We start from the raw sequence: 12,319 nt of genomic DNA on the forward strand, positions 1-12,319 counted from the left end.
GCGGAACGAGCTCGCTGTGTCTTTTGGTTTAAGGTTTACAGTCATCAACTGCAGTTCAACGAAAGTTTCGTAAAGTACGGTAGGGAGTGTCCTAGTAGGCATACAATTTACTCTAGTACCAAACCTTCGTTGAGACAGGTTGTTCTATTAAACATACAAAACATCAGAATGCCCACGCGTCCGTGCAGCTGCTGTGGAACAACTCAGAGAAAGCTTTGCACGAAGTCCGAAGAAATCAACTCGACGTGTGACGAGTGAGACTGACATTTCACAAACGACTGTTTGGCGCGTATTACATAAATGACTGCACTTGAAGCCATACAAGCTAACTGTGCATCAACCGTTACAGACGATGATAAAGTTGGTTGCCTTCAGTTTGGTGTGAAAACGATGGATAGAATTGCAGGTAACGATACATTTTTAAACAATGTAATTTTTAGTGATGAGTCAACGTTGCACATCAGTGGGTAGGTGAACACCCGTAACTGCCGAATATGGGGAGCTTCATAAAAATTTGCAGCAAATTTGTGATAACCCTAAGTCAATGTTTTTTATGCCTTAAGCAAAAAATGACTATTCGGCCAGTTCTCCTTCCATGAGGCAACCGTAAATGGTATCGTTTATCTGAACATGCTTCAAAAATTTCTATTTCCTCAGTTAGACGATGATTACCAAGCAGAACGCCATTAGTATCAGCAAGATGGACCACCTCACTACCGCCTAGAGTTCCGAGATTTTTTTGTTGCTCGATTCCCGGTCGGTGGATTAGTCGTTTAGGTCCAGTTGCCACCTCGCTTCCCAGACTTGACCCACGCTAGATTTTTTGTTTTGGGGTTTCATTAAAGATCAGGTTAATGTAACACGTTTTCCTGCTGATCTTGTTGAGCTAAGACTTCGAATTAACTCCGCAGCTGCAGAAATGTCAATAATAATAATAAACAGAGATTTCATACAAAACAGAATTTAAAGTAATCATCAGGATTTTTTCACAGGTGGATAAATAATGAAAACCAGGTCAACGGACCTGTTACCTTTACTAAAAGGATTGGCTTAGCCCCTTTCTGGATTCCTCCCATTATTATATGTTCTACTTTCTTCTTAATTGGCAGGAATCCGTTACTCAGGTCGGCTATACCGGTCTTGTTACACTACGCATCACCACCATAAAGATGGAAGTTTTGTTAAACCTTTTAGTGCAACAACTTATCGGATTCTTAGGATCTGGGAATAGATTCGTAGTTAGATTTGATATGGGTGTAGTCTACACTAACTTACCCCTGGTATTCCCTCAATTAAAACAGGGAAAAATTAAAATATTAATTTAATCGAAACATTATTTTTTCAAAACATGTTTATCTTAGGGTAAGAGCATAAAATTTCGCGGTGCGACGTATTTATCCTGCTCTTGCAAAAAATTGAAAAAAAGTTCAGAATATAAACTTTCTCTATACTTATTTAAACTTATTTCATTTGAAGGAGAGATACGATCCACCAATTCTTTAATAAAAGGACAGTTACACAATTGGTAAAATATTAGTTTTTATTAATATCAAATATTTATACAATTATTAATTCAACAATCTTACCTGAAATATTATGTTTAAAAGTCCCTTAATTACTCTTTAAATAAATTGTTTACCAAATAATCCAATAATAAAAACTGATTATTCTACATCGTAAGATCAAAATTAATATTTCTAACCAGTATGCAGGAGTTCACTAAAAGGAATAGTTTAATTATTATTAACTTTTATTTATATGACACCAGAAATCTTGTGCATATTACGCACAAGTGAAAAAAAAATGTTCAACAATCACTTTAAATTAAATACAATTCAAAAATGTATTTTATTTATCTATCAAGTAATTAATTGATTTTTTTAAAAATAAATATACAATTTTTATAAAAATTTGCTAAGAAAATCCAAAAATAATACGATTCTAAATTATAATTTTCAATTAATATTAAATAATCAGACGTTTCACCAATTCTGTTACATATGCACATATGTCATAATTCCTATTAAATTACATGTACACATTTTTAAAAGAACATAATTTTTATTTCACTAATAACTTTGGATTTTTTCAAATTTTGTTTTTTATTGTTATTATAGAATAATTATCTATTGTAAAACTCTTTTTTTTTACAATCACGGGTTCATAATTATTAATAAATAAATATATTTAATTTTAAAAAAAAGAAGTTAAAAAAGATAATTATAGAAAATACAAAAGGAGATGAAGTCTAATTCGAATAGAAGTGCCGTCCCCTTATAAATCTAAATATTTCATTAATTAAAATTTCATTAGACTATAACTCTGCAACCAATGAAAATAAGTACCACTTATTATATATCGTTGAAAAGCTCCCAATGAGGGCTGATTACTGCAATTAATAAAAAGTCCAAAATTCAAATTTTTTTGGACATTGGGCTTATTTGGACAGTTTTGGTTCAATAAATTGCAAACAAAAGGGGAGGTGCACAACTAGATGTTATAAAAGTCCTAAATCAAAAATTTCAACGTCATACGGCTAATCGTTTTTGAGTTATGCGAGATATATATATATATATCTCGCATAACTGTACATACGTACAGTTCGGCGTGAAGTCTGTACGTATGTACAGACTTCACGAATTCGGCGTGAAGTCTGTACATACGTACAGACTTCACGTACAGACGTGACTTCATACGTACAGACTTCACGAAGTCTGTACGTATGTACAGACTTCACGCCGAATTAGTCAAAATGGATTCAGGTGTGGTCAAAATAGATATTTCCGTTGAAATCTAAAAACCGAAATTTTTGCGACCACAATACTTCCTTTACTTCGTTCAAGAAAGTAATAAATAAATAAATGTGTAGAATAAAATAAAAAGAAAATTAAATGAAAATAAAAAAAATATAAGTTCATTTTGTAAAGGAAATGAAATAATGGAAAACGATAAAATCGTTGGTTGTGGGTTGAGAGAATCTCTATATTAATGGTAGTAACTTAAAAAGCTTCTTAAAATATATACTCTTTTTATTTATTTTTTTAAAAGATATAAAATAAATATTTAAACTACATCTATTAGTATAAATGTGTATTGAGATCCGCAGAAATTTAATACTAGCTTTATTTTGTGGAAGGTCGGTGTTAAATGGTCGACGTTTCCAAGGATCATTTATACACATATATATTTTTAAATCAGCTCCTAAATAATACCTTCAGGCTATCATTATGTTGTTTTTTAATTAATAGTACGTCTTGGCACGATGATCCAGCGATATAACAAGCTACAAATACATTCACTGTACGAATAAGGTCCCCGTCTGTTTACCTGCACCCGATTCATTAAAACTGTACAATATAAACGGAGACATACCTAAAGTTTTGTACTACCAATTTATTTGAAATATTTAACCCTTTTTTTCAGTACTAATTTCCAACTATCTCTTTAAAGTATTTCTATGGTTCATTAAATAAATGAATATTTATGTTTTTTTTAAATATATATTATATATACATTTTTTGTTCTACTAGTATATTTACCTATGGCTCCTTAGGTGGAACCATAGGTAAATCGTTTGATAATAAGCACTGATAGGGTGTTGTTAAGAAACTCCCATAAGTCAATCCGTAACAAAAGTTATCAATAAACGATGTTCTTAAAGTTTATTATTAAATAATATATCTTCCTTCACTTCTTAGTCAATAAAAACAAATAATAACCAGTAATGAAATAAATAGTCAGTAAAACCAAACAAATATTTGAGTGAGCGTTAGCGAGTTGATAGACAGATAACAATGTATAAATTGACAAGAACAAAACAACTTGTAGCTACAAACAAAAAAGTAAAGAAATAAACAAAAATAGCATCACTAGATCAGGCGATAATATCTGCAAAACATCATTCAGTATCCCCTAAGACAAGCATATGGGGACGTCTCAACGCTGTTGAAAGACAATGCTGTCTTTCAACAACGGTTTGAAAGTCCCCTGCTGTTATCAAGCAGCTTGATCGTTGAGTAGTTGACGTGATTTTCTATACGTTGTTGGTATTTAACTGTGAATCTCATCGTTTCGTGTGAACCTTAGCGTTTCTGCAATTGTTCTCATTACCTTGTTTTGGTAGAGTTGTACGATATCTACGTTAATATACTTGTTATCCTCACTTCTCCACACCATAAGTTCAGATTAGTTCAATTTTTAAGAAGTTTGAAGCATTACATTAACAATGAATGAATGAAGAAATCTTTATTAATCCATTTTTTAATGAATAACATAAAATTATTTCAAATACAACTAAACCGCCTATCGTTTTTTATTAACAAGTAATGAATATTATTCAAATTTATTTCAAAGCATACAGTTAGTACTGCCAACCTAATTGTTTAAAGGTCTAAATGTATTCTATTAAAAAATGCTGTATTTAATTTTTACAAATTAATAACATTTTTCTATTAAATTTTGTCCGGTTTTTTTTTTAATAATAATTTTTTTTGTTTTTCATCGATATTATTGCATAAATTTTCTCAAAATAAAATTCTCTACAAGCTTTAATAATAAAATTTAAGAATTTATTAGTCATTTAATAAAATTATTGTACTATCTAAAATAACGTATTTTCTGCCACCGAATTTTTCTGTTTTACATTGGATGTGATGAAAACCACAAGAGATACAGTTCTGGGTTCTGATCTGATTAATTCGATTTTTCATGTCAAAAAAAAAAACCATCAAGTTTACTCCTTACGATCAGGGCGAAATTTTTGACTAGCCGTTCCCCCCCTCGTTCTTTGTTACTCTATAACAAAGAACATCGTTCCCCCCGTTGACTAGCCGTTCTTTGTTACTCGATAACAAAGAATTTTCAGTCATATGTTTGGGAAATTTTTCCTTAATTGAAGTTAAAGAATTATTTCCCTTTCCTCGTTAATTACTCTATACATTTTTTGAAATCCTCCATTTATACGTCTTTATTAATTCTCTACTTTATATTTTTTTTTACCCCAATTAGTGATTTTGAAATCTTTTTGTCATGTTGGCATCTTGTATATGGCCAATTTTTGTATATACAAATTTATATTTTCTCATCGTCATTTAAACATTTAAACTGAAGTTTAAATATTTAATGAATATTTTTTTGAATATTCAAAAACATAAAAAAAGAGAATACATTAATATTTCTTAACCTCTTAAATAAATTTGTTTGATTTTAGCTCTATTTTTTTTTAGAAATACAAACGCGTGAACACTTTTTACTTTTTCAATCTATTATTTTCAATATATTATAATGATTTATTTTTTTTTTACTTACACGGATGAGATGGTGTGAATGGATAATCCAGGGTTGGCAATCTAGGAGCTGATGGTGGATGCAGCGATGGTGGGCAATGATAGCAAAACATACCGTGGTGATGGCCTGCGATCTGTAATTAAAAGACAACAATGATAATAATATTAAATTAATCCAAACTAATTACTATAGTATACTATATAATATTAGTATTTATCTATTATCTAGGTTTTTGTAGCGAGTGATAAACGCCCAGCCAGATCGAGATTCTAATCTAGAACAATCAGGGTGAAAGGCTGAGAAGCTACCATTCTCCCATGTAGATTCCTACATCTGTAAAATATCTATGAAATAATCTGTGAAAACATTTGAATAGTTTTTATAAAAAGTCAAAAGAAAGAATATGAAATATTAAAAAAAAAAAGAAAAAAAAAAAAAAGAAAAAATGTAGTTATTTTCTAACTAGCTTTCAGTTTTAAATCAAAGTATTCGTCATTAATTTTCATTTTTTATAAATAGAATAACATTTGTCATTAACTAAATCATCTCTTAAAAGAATACGTTTCATTTCAAGTTATATTGTTGTTAATATTGTTTATTGATGTCTGACTTACACCTTCTGTTATGAATACTTACATAAAATATAAAATATCACTGAATTCGTTAAAAAAAATTAAATAATTTATTTTCTTTGTTGTTATTAAGTTTTCATATATATATATATATATATATGTGTGTGTGTGTGTGTGTGTGTGTGTGTGTACACAAAAAACTAGATTCAATCCAGTTCAACTGGTGATAGCTGGTTGGAGTGTTTAATTTATAAACATTCCAACCAGAGAGTGTTTTTACATAATTTAATTAAATACGGCTTGCGTATTATTTAATAATTAAACTAAATTACCCTTACGTCATTTATAAACTTATTAGCGAATTATGTTCAGAATATTTGTAATTTTAAGATCTTAAGAATTTTATCGAACTTTAAAAAACGATTAAAAATTTTCAAATTCCTATCGGTTTAAGATAGCAGATTTATTATTATTTTTTAATTATGATTAAACTATTATAATTTAATTCAATTCCAAAATAGATTTAATAAGAGTTTGCTGTTATTAAAATTTAATTAACTCTGATATTCTCTCTGGTCAGTTTTTTTTATTAGTATGGGTAAAATTAACTTTATTTACACAGATAAAACATAACTGAATTTATGTTAACACATAAATTCATAGGGATTATAAAAACCCGGGTTTACTCGATAGACACTTAAATCTTAGGCTTATTACCCAGCAATCGATAGGAAGATAACCGTGGAGATTCCAGGAAAGGATCTGTAGGCAACTACTTTACTAATACATGACACCAAAGGTACTAAACTAACCCTATAAATCTCAGAATATTCTTCGGAATTCTTCTTGTTCTCGTAAATCCTGTCAAGAAATAAAATACAAACTGGGAGAGTATGGTATCTAGGATAAGGAAAAGGGTATGGATGGTGAAGAAGGACAATCTTCTTCGCCAGAAAACATATCCAGACATATTCCTTATATATTTATTTATGTTATTAATTTTAAATCTATAATAATTATTAACATGAGTTTTATTTTAATGTTATATTTTCATAAAATAAAAAAAATGATGTGGATAACACAAGACTTCCTTGTATGTCTATTAAATTACATTCACACATTTTCTTTTTAAATGAAAAGTACATAAAATTTTATTTTATTAAAAAATTCATATTTTTTTCGTATTTCATCATTTTCGTCATTATTGAATTATTATTATTCATCGTAACATTTTTTTTGCAATTATTAATAAATCAATATATTTAAATTAAAAAAAAAAGCAGATGAAGTCTGATTTGAACCAATGTGCTTTCGCCTTATAAAATTGAAATATTTCATTAATTAAAATTCTATTTGGCAATAACTCTGGATCCAATGAAAATAAGTACTACTTATGATACATCGTTAAACGCTCTCAATGACGGCTTATTACTGCCTTTAAGAAAAAGTCCAAAAACTAAATTATTTTGGATATTGCGAATTTTTGGAGACTTTTAGTTTATTCGATTGCTATCAAAACGGGAAGTGCACAAAGAGATGTTACAACAGTCATAAATCCAAAATTTCAACATCCTACGGCTAATCGTTTTTGAGCTATGCATACGTACGTACAGACATCAAGTCGAAACTAGTCAAAATGGATTCAGGAATGGTCAAAATGGATATTTCCGTTGAAATCTGGAAACCGAGATTTTTCACGATCACTACTATACTTCCTTTGCTTCGTACAAGGGTGTAATATAAAAAAATATCTTCATTGATGACATTTTACCGATTTTCGAAGAACAGTACGGTATTTTTTCGGTCACATGGTGGAGGAGGGGGTGAAATTGAATTGTCTTTACGTTTTGAGTATGAGGAATACGAAAATACATTCAATTAAATGTAATTTTCTTATGTCAACATATATATTTATATATATATATATATATATATATATATATATATATATATTATATAATTGATAATAAAACGTTGTGAGTCATTCATAATCAACGCTCAGCAAACAACTACTGAAGATAAATTCACGTTCAACTTACGTGTAAGTGCACACTTTGAAAGGAATTATAAAATTCCGTATTTAAAGAGTTAAAATGGAGTAACAATGAAATATTCTATTTTTTGAATTTTCGGTAATAAATCTAGATATTAACTTCATTTTTGGTGTGTGTAATCTTGATATCTAAAAATCAACTTCTATATTTTTGGAAATTTCGAGTTTAAAGGGTTGAAATGGATTTTGAATTTTTTTGACACCCGATTATTTTTTTAATTTTTCGGTATCAAAATGAAGATATCACTTGATTTTAGGTGTTTGTAATCATCATGTAAATATCTAAAAATCAATTTTTAGATTTTTCGAAATTTTATCTTCAAAGAGGAGAAGAAAACTGAAACTTTTGAAAAATGATTGCAAATTCTTTCCTTTTTCGATTATATTAAACAAGATATTAAGCACATTTGGGCTTGCAAATACTCTTCAAATAAATATCTAAAAACCATTTTCGGGTTTTTTGAATTTCGATTTTTTAAGGGCTGCGAGGTGTACAGCGAGGCGGCTCAACCAACACAGCAACTGCCACTGTTACTGATACTGCATGTGCGACGGCACTAGCTACACCTGCCTTTGGTTACTTGACTAAAAAACATAAATTAAAAAAAATGACCACAATACAAGTAACCATACAGAGCGGCTATAAGGAAATTTAGATAAGCTGTAGTACCTGAGGTATATGCTGTGTATCTGAGGTTGTACTAGTGAAAATTTGATGAAGATTGGTTGAATCGTTCTGAAGAACCACTCGACCAAGTTACTGAACGTAACTGAAGTTACGCTTAGTTTAATGTCGAAAAAATTTGAGGTTCTGTTGACTGTGTAGTATATATTTTTCATACGCCATTACGGAATGAGTCACAGTGGTGAGTTTAAACCTGATGCCTGTGTGTGGAATCTACAGGTTAATCCAATGACTCCCAAACTGTGTACCGCGGCGCCCCGAGAAGCCGCTGCCACTTCACAGGGGCGCCGCGAAATATTGTAAAAGCTTAATAATTAATTGAACCAAGACATGTATAATTATTATTTTAATGTTAATAAGGTAAAAAAATAATGAAGATACACGATTTGATTTATTTTTTATTTCTTACTTATGAATAGTTATGTGTTTACTTAGGGTAGGACGCCGTGTAAAACTTTTAACTGAAAAAGGGCGCCGCGACTCGGAAATGTTTGGGAACCAATGGGTAATCGAAGGTATGTAGTGCGTTTTACTTTGAAAATCAGTGCGTTTCAGACAGCGATATAGTCAGGCCGTCTGAAAATAAAAGTCTGTCTTTTTTTATTAAAGAACGATTTCTTACAAATCGTTCATCTAACCTACTACTACATGAAACAAGTATTAAAATAAATATTTATTTGTACAATGCTAACGAAGAACTCATTATTTATTATTAATTAATTATTAAAAGCCGTATATTATTATAAAAGAGGTTTTTATTTATTGATTGTATATTATGATATTGAAACATTATTCAAATTACTTTTCGCAGCCTAATATATCTTTATTTTTAAGTTTATATTACGATAATATGAAACGAATTTTCAATGCGATCAAAATATATTTTATTTTAAACTTCAATACAAATGTACAAATTTATATCCACGTCCAGCAAATTGAATCGCATAGTAAATGGATATCATATGAATGAAATGAAATGCAGTCGACAGTGAATTATAATAGGGTTGCAATTATAGAGAATAAGCTATTTCATCGTAAAATTAAATTAGCAGAAAATTCGAGAACAATAAAAGGGGTGGCAATACATAACAATATGAAAAGGAGGGTACATAGCCACAAAACGTTGTGTAAAAACTCAGCAATATATGTACGTTTATTGTGCGATATATAGGCTGTACACCGGTGTACATTGTGAACTAAAACCTTGTTCCGGCAATTAACAGAGAGAGGTTCGACCACCCGTTCTAATTCCACGATATAATCCTCTCTGATCACCTGCCGATAAATAAATCACATAGGGCTACATATACTGTTTCTGTATGATTACATTTACAGATAAATACTATAGCTTATTTGAGACAATTCATATTCAAAACTATTCCAATCGTATACTCTATACGTAACAATAATTAATAAGGACGTATAATTTAATTCATTTAAACACAACATTTAAACACATTAATTAAAAATATGATTTGATTTAAAATATTAACTAAAAAAACAGACAAAATAAAAAGCTATATTAAAGGCAATCTTTACTGTGTCATATCACAGTAAATAAATTAATTTTATTATTAAAGCAAAAATGAAAGAATGTTGCTCAGTTTTTGCAACTGATGGTTGCAGAAACTAAAGTAAAGCTAAGTAGCTGATATTTTTTTGTCCTTTCTTATTTACGTGCAGAGTATAGAGAAAAAAGTAAGGAAAAATTTGAATCATTGTATCATACAGCCCAACCATTTTGAAAATTGAGAGTGCAGTAAGAAAAAAGTTTAATGATACAAGATTTGATTTCATAACAGGAAAAATATTGATAGAACTATTTAAGTGCTACGTTTTAAAAAATTATTTTCAATTCTGTTTTGTTAGCAGGTTATTCCGACGAATAGAAAATAGTTTTTAAGTTATTGTTTCTCCATTACCAAATAAATTAAAGCTTATTTAATGAAATCGTACCGTCCTGTTAGATTATTATCAGTACTGTCAAAATTATTACAGAAACTTATTTTAAAATATTAAAACACTAATTGATAAAGACAGCTTGATTCCGTATCATAAATTTGATCTCTGGAGAGGTACTAGCATTATCGAACAGTTACACAGAATTGTCAGTAATATTAACACCGTTTTAAAGAAAGGAAATTTTTAACCACGGTATTTAATACATATTTTGAATGTAATAAATTGAATTTTTAGTTTCCATGACATAACTGTTATGTTGGTATAATATATGTATTCTTGACATAAATCTGATAGATGTCTCTTTTTATGTCTAAATTAACTGTGCCACTCTTAATGAAAAAAAATCATTCATCAAAGCAATCAAAATTTTTTTTTTGATTTGGTCACTATGAATCGAGTTCAAACTTTTATTTCGCCTTATTCTGTTGTTCTTTTTTTCCAGTTTTCGTCTTTAGTTTCCCTCTCTTGTTTATTTCCTTTTACTGACCACTGAACCTTGATTATTTTTTTTATAGTTATATATAAAATTACTAATTGAGAACCTTTCTATTTTTGAAAGGTCCTATGTTTAGAATTCTTCCAGAATAGAATATTTCCTTCTTTAATTTACTGTTTTCCATTCTTAAAGAATGATAATCATTATTCTTTTTTTTTTCTTATCGAATCTACAAGATATTTTCGGGAGAAATCAGAAAAGTTATTCGGACTTTTTTGTTTTAATTACTTTTTTATTCTCCAAGTTTCATTTTCTTCTGTAGGTCATATAAATGTTCATAAAATTCTTTTTTTTTTCTAATTTTTTTATTTCTTAAATATTATTAAAAAGTCAGAGAGATTAAAAATTAGGAGATTAAATTGTACATTTCAATCAGTATATTGATAAGTAGCAATCAGTCATGACTGCTTAATATTTTAATTTTTTAACTTTATTTTATAATAATATTTTAATTTTCTGACGATGGTCTAAGGACTGAAAGATCTTGAGAAGTTCAAAATTAATTGCTGGTAATGTAGATTTGTACTTTATAATAATATTTAATAATTTATTAATATATCAGCGGTAACCATGTTTGAGAAATTTCTTTTTTATTTCTCCTATCCTATTTAGGTTTAATCATTCCGATGCACAAAAAGTTTCGGGTTTATGAATTATTGTATTATAAGCTCCTATTTTTGCATTTATGAAAAAATAAGAATGTGAAATTTAGGCATTGTTATAGATAGTACCTAGTTTTCCCACTCCTGTGAAAAATATTCATATTGGATTCATATGATAATAAAATGTAATATACAAATACCACCATAATTTTATTAGCATAGCGTAATTATTATTACAATTTCTCTTCTGATTACAACTTGCCTAGATCGATGACGGAGTCATTTCTTGGCTCTAAGCTGTACTTTTCTGAACATGCAGTCAGGATTGTGAGCAGAGTGACCTGTTGAAATGGATGGCAAAATCTTTTGCTGATCTTCGCACTTGTGTTTTACTCTTTAAGTCACTTGTTCGTAGCCTACTTGAATATTCCACCTTCACCTAGAATTATCGGAGAGATTATACTTTGCAAACCATTAAATCTAGCCACAACAACTTTTTGTTTTTGCTTTCTCATAAATTTTATTCTCAACATCTTGACAAACAGCAGCTAAAGTCAATTTATATTTTACCATCTCTTGTATATCGCAGAGAATACTTTGATTTACTATTTTCATAAAGTATTACATGGACATCATCCTACGCCAAATGAAATACAGCTACGT

At 29.2% G+C, this 12,319-nt stretch overlaps 1 protein-coding gene across 2 annotated transcripts in view; it reads right to left on the reverse strand.

Annotated features, from left to right (window-relative positions):
- Drgx (Dorsal root ganglia homeobox) overlaps nucleotides 1-12,319 on the reverse strand; it is a 309,721-nt gene that overhangs the window by 212,655 nt on the left and 84,747 nt on the right. For both annotated transcript variants that reach the window (XM_075359069.1, XM_075359075.1), the window contains exon 2: nucleotides 5,308-5,419. In XM_075359069.1, the coding sequence (XP_075215184.1) occupies nucleotides 5,308-5,398 (91 nt within the window). In that variant the 5' untranslated portion in view covers nucleotides 5,399-5,419. The remainder of the gene's footprint in view (nucleotides 1-5,307; nucleotides 5,420-12,319) is intronic.

Source organism: Lycorma delicatula, chromosome 1 (genome assembly GCF_047948215.1).
Source record: "Lycorma delicatula isolate Av1 chromosome 1, ASM4794821v1, whole genome shotgun sequence".
NCBI lineage: Eukaryota > Metazoa > Arthropoda > Insecta > Hemiptera > Fulgoridae > Lycorma > Lycorma delicatula.